This window comes from Melampsora larici-populina (assembly GCF_000204055.1).
Source record: "Melampsora larici-populina 98AG31 unplaced genomic scaffold MELLAscaffold_14, whole genome shotgun sequence".
NCBI lineage: Eukaryota > Fungi > Basidiomycota > Pucciniomycetes > Pucciniales > Melampsoraceae > Melampsora > Melampsora laricis-populina.
Window position 1 is genome coordinate 1 of NW_006768778.1, and position 3778 is coordinate 3778.

The window sequence follows — 3778 nt, forward strand, 5'->3', positions numbered from 1 at the left end:
AGATTGCATGGTTTGAACTGACCGGTGTTCGCAACCATACTCTCACCACCAGGCAACATGCGTTTTGTGCCCCTGGGTGCCCGGTCTATAAATGTAAGTTCTTGTGAAAATTTACTTCGTATCCTCATCAAGACTGATGATTCCGATTGCTTGTAGTGACCGATCTGAGTCAAATCGAATTCAAGAGGAAGAAATGTTCGACAACAACCGATTTGCCCGGTTCATCCAATGTCACTCGAACTCGTACTTCTTCAACCGAGCGATCTCCTTCACCCTCTCTTCGCACAGGAAAGACTCCACGAATTCGACAAAGAGAAGGCACACATGAGGGAGCAGTATCTACCAACCAGGGCGTCAGCGGCGAGCCAAGTTTTCGACGAAACGGTGTTCGGAGCACCTCTGCATGCAATCCTGTACAGGATAAATTCTCTGGAATGAGCATCAATCCGGAAAAGTTTACCCTTCAAGAACCTCATCATTCCTCTCCGAAAGCCTCTTCCTTTACTCGAGAAACAAATCGAAATTCCAGCAATGTGCCCGGAAATTCTAGATCGAAAAACTTAATCGGGGACATGTCAACTGCCTTTGCTGGTCCTCATCATACCCAATTGGAAAGTAGCTCGGCTCCAAACCCAGGTGTGGCCAACCAGCTCCATGCGTTGATCAATTCTCAAAGCTCGCAAGAGGCAGAACCGTTGATGTGCGACTTCCTTATTTTAGATCCTGCCGCCCCGGCAACGAATATCTGTCATGAGAAACCTTTCCACTTTGATTGGAAGTTTGGGGCACTCTTGGTGGTATCCTCGGTACATTTCTTCTGGTTCATCCGGGCATGGTGGGATGAATATGCTCATGCATATTAAGTCTCATCTAGAGTCCTTATGAAATATATTGAATCGCTTGAATAGGATACGCACTCATGTTTACCCTGAAATGCTCATGCTACATACTCTTTCATTATGGTCTTAAGAGCAACCCTTTCATATTTTTTGGAGCTAAAGAATTGTTTTGTGATACATGTATTTCTTGAGGATGTCCAGTCGTAGGTCTGATAAGCCTTCAAATGTGTCTATGGACCCAGGGGGTGTACCTGCTTTTTTTGAAGAACTCTCGTTGTTTGTGTTACCCCTGATCGCTCCCCTCATACAAAAGTATCATGCGATCTGCTCCTCATTTCTTTTGGTGTTTTTCTGAATTCTGATGTGGGCTCTTCCAGTCACTTTTTGTGTTCATCAACTTGCAGCCCTGCACAAGTCAAAATATCCAGTCATGTAATTGGATGAAAACTCATGCATGTCTCAATTATACAATTTAACTCAAGATACCCGTCCCGTGAAGAGATGGACTGGAAAAGGAAGTGTCTTAGAGGTCAGGGTTATATAGATACTACTTCAAGGATGTGAAGGTCGTAATGTTAATCTGATCAATTCCTCAGTCGCAAGCGTTTGGTTCAAAAGTGTAATGTTGATCGGATCACTACCTCAGTCGAAAGCGTTTGATTCGAACCCAGGACGTGAGTGTCTAGGAGGTGACTGTTGAGTGTTCAAAGGAAGCTGACCTGAACACAAACGTAATGATGAGCTTCCATCCAAAATTAACGGGAGTCCTGTGTTCTGTGACTGAGTGCTGAGCCAGGTGTGCTGAGCGGGGTGTAGTTGTCAATGGGGCTTACTCTGAGGTGTTAGCAGGCCGGATTCAGCACGTGGCTTGAATGAATGGCATACTACGCGTGTTTTGGTCAATGACGCGTTCTCGGGTACGTTATCAATGGCGATACTAACATGCGGCGTTAAGCAGAGAGCATCTTACGAATATCTTTGGGGACAAAGGGCTCAAGGTGAGTCTTCTTTTGCTACCTTTGCAAAACAAAGAGATTCGAAAACCAGATGGGTGACACGGTTATAAATTGCTATGATCTCAACTTAGGAGCCGGCACTCACCCATTCACGATATTCGATCTCACCTATCAAAACAAATTATCTACTCACCTCAAATATATACCGGTTATCTTTGACATCACTCGTCCACATTCTCACCTAGTCATCGCTTCGAAGAATATTTCTCTAATAGTTGAATTCATCCTTAATCTAGCTATCTCATCTTCATCTTACTAGCCATGATCATTTCTGGAAACATATCAATCACAGGGAATATTACTTCACCTTCAAGACCTATACGTAGACGCTCAGCTCCTATCCGAGCATGTAGAATGGCTGTACCTTCTCATAACCATCCAAACCGCCGAGCAGTCCGTCCGTCCACGCCCCACGAAGACCCTCTGTTCTGGAAGAAAATCTTTAGCGTACTGACTGAATTGATTGAAATCCTCTCACCCAACGTTAAACTTCAAGCTCGATCAGTGACGAAGGGTGCCCTTCGAGAACTAATCCACCACTTCGTACCGAGTCACCGCGTACCCCGCAATATTCTCAAAGCCAAGTTGATCCGTGTATTCAGAACACAAGTGCTACGTAAATATGGCCCATTTCATGGTCTTTGAGAGAATCAGAAGATATTCAATGTCAGTAATCCAGACCAGCTTGTAAAAAGGAAATGTCGACAAAACTAACCAAATACCTCATTTTTACACTTCCCTGGGCTTCATCGGTTTAGGAAGTAGGTCGATTTTCCGAGTTCATGCGTAAAGGTTCAAAACGGTCATTTGTCCCATGTGCAGATTGATTTGAAGCGGTCTAGCCTATGCTTTCTATGATGTTTCAACACCTTCTCACCTATCCTTCACGATCTCTTATTCGTTGTGTATGTCAAGATATGAAATGGTTTCTTTATTGATGGGTTTCCGGAGATACTATGATGTCAAACTTTCAAACTGGATGTATGTATCTATGCCTTCTCATCTCTTGTGTATCTCTGGGCGACGCTGGGAGTTATTGATGGGTTTCCGGAGATACTATGATGTCAAAACTTTCAAACTGGATGTATGTATCTATGCCTGTTAATTTCTTGTGTATTTCTGGGCGACGCTGGGAGTTGCTCTTTCTATTGTATCATGTGGGTAATCTGGAGGCTGGATAGGGCCGTATTTCTCTGGAGTATGTACAAGGTTAAGTCTGTGCCGTACGGACAAAGAGTTACCCACCAAGAAGACAATGACTCCGGTAATGTGTTGTGGACGCAGCCATATCCAGTTTTAAGCGTAAGATTTGGAACATGCTGAGTGGTGTGAAAAACTCTCCACATCACCCTGACTACATGGAAGCACTTAATCCCAAGAGTGGCTATGTGCTGAGTCTCCAAGGGCAAGTTCGAACTTCAAAGTCAAGTTCGAACTTCGAAGCTTTATATGTTAAGGTCTCTTGAGGCTCGAAGCCCAGACCTCTGACACTCGAGCTTGAGATTCGAAGTTCGAAGTTCGAAGAGGTCAGATTTGAAGTTCAAAGAGCTCAAGACCAAGTTCAAATGGGCCTTGTACAGAAAAGCCCACGCTTTTTGTTTTTCGTGTCAAAGAAATAAGCAAGACAGAAAATTTTTCTGCAATTTTTGTGTCGATTCGAGACCAAATCGGTCCTACGCCGATTGCATCGGCTGCTTTTGGAATGTGTCGCTAAGATGCAACCGAAGTTGCCTCGCCAGAGAGATTGAATCGGGCATTCAGGGGATTGAATCGCGATTCAAACACCGACATGAAATCGAAAAAATGATTGAATCGGGACAAAAGGCCCGACATTTAGTTGCTCAGAGGGGATGCGATGCGATGATTGTATCACACATTTGTTTTAGTCGGATGAGCGCTATACGAGTAGCCATCGGACCTGAT

At 44.3% G+C, this 3778-nt stretch overlaps 1 protein-coding gene across 1 annotated transcript; it reads left to right on the forward strand.

Moving 5' to 3' along the window:
• Window positions 1-57: 57 nt before the first annotated feature.
• On the forward strand, window positions 58-863 carry MELLADRAFT_85371 (uncharacterized protein; the record flags this gene model as incomplete). The annotated part of the gene is made up of 2 exons (XM_007408824.1): window positions 58-93; window positions 186-863. 2 exons carry the CDS (start codon window positions 58-60, stop codon window positions 861-863), a joined length of 714 nt encoding a protein of 237 aa, XP_007408886.1.
• Window positions 864-3778: the final 2915 nt, after the last annotated feature.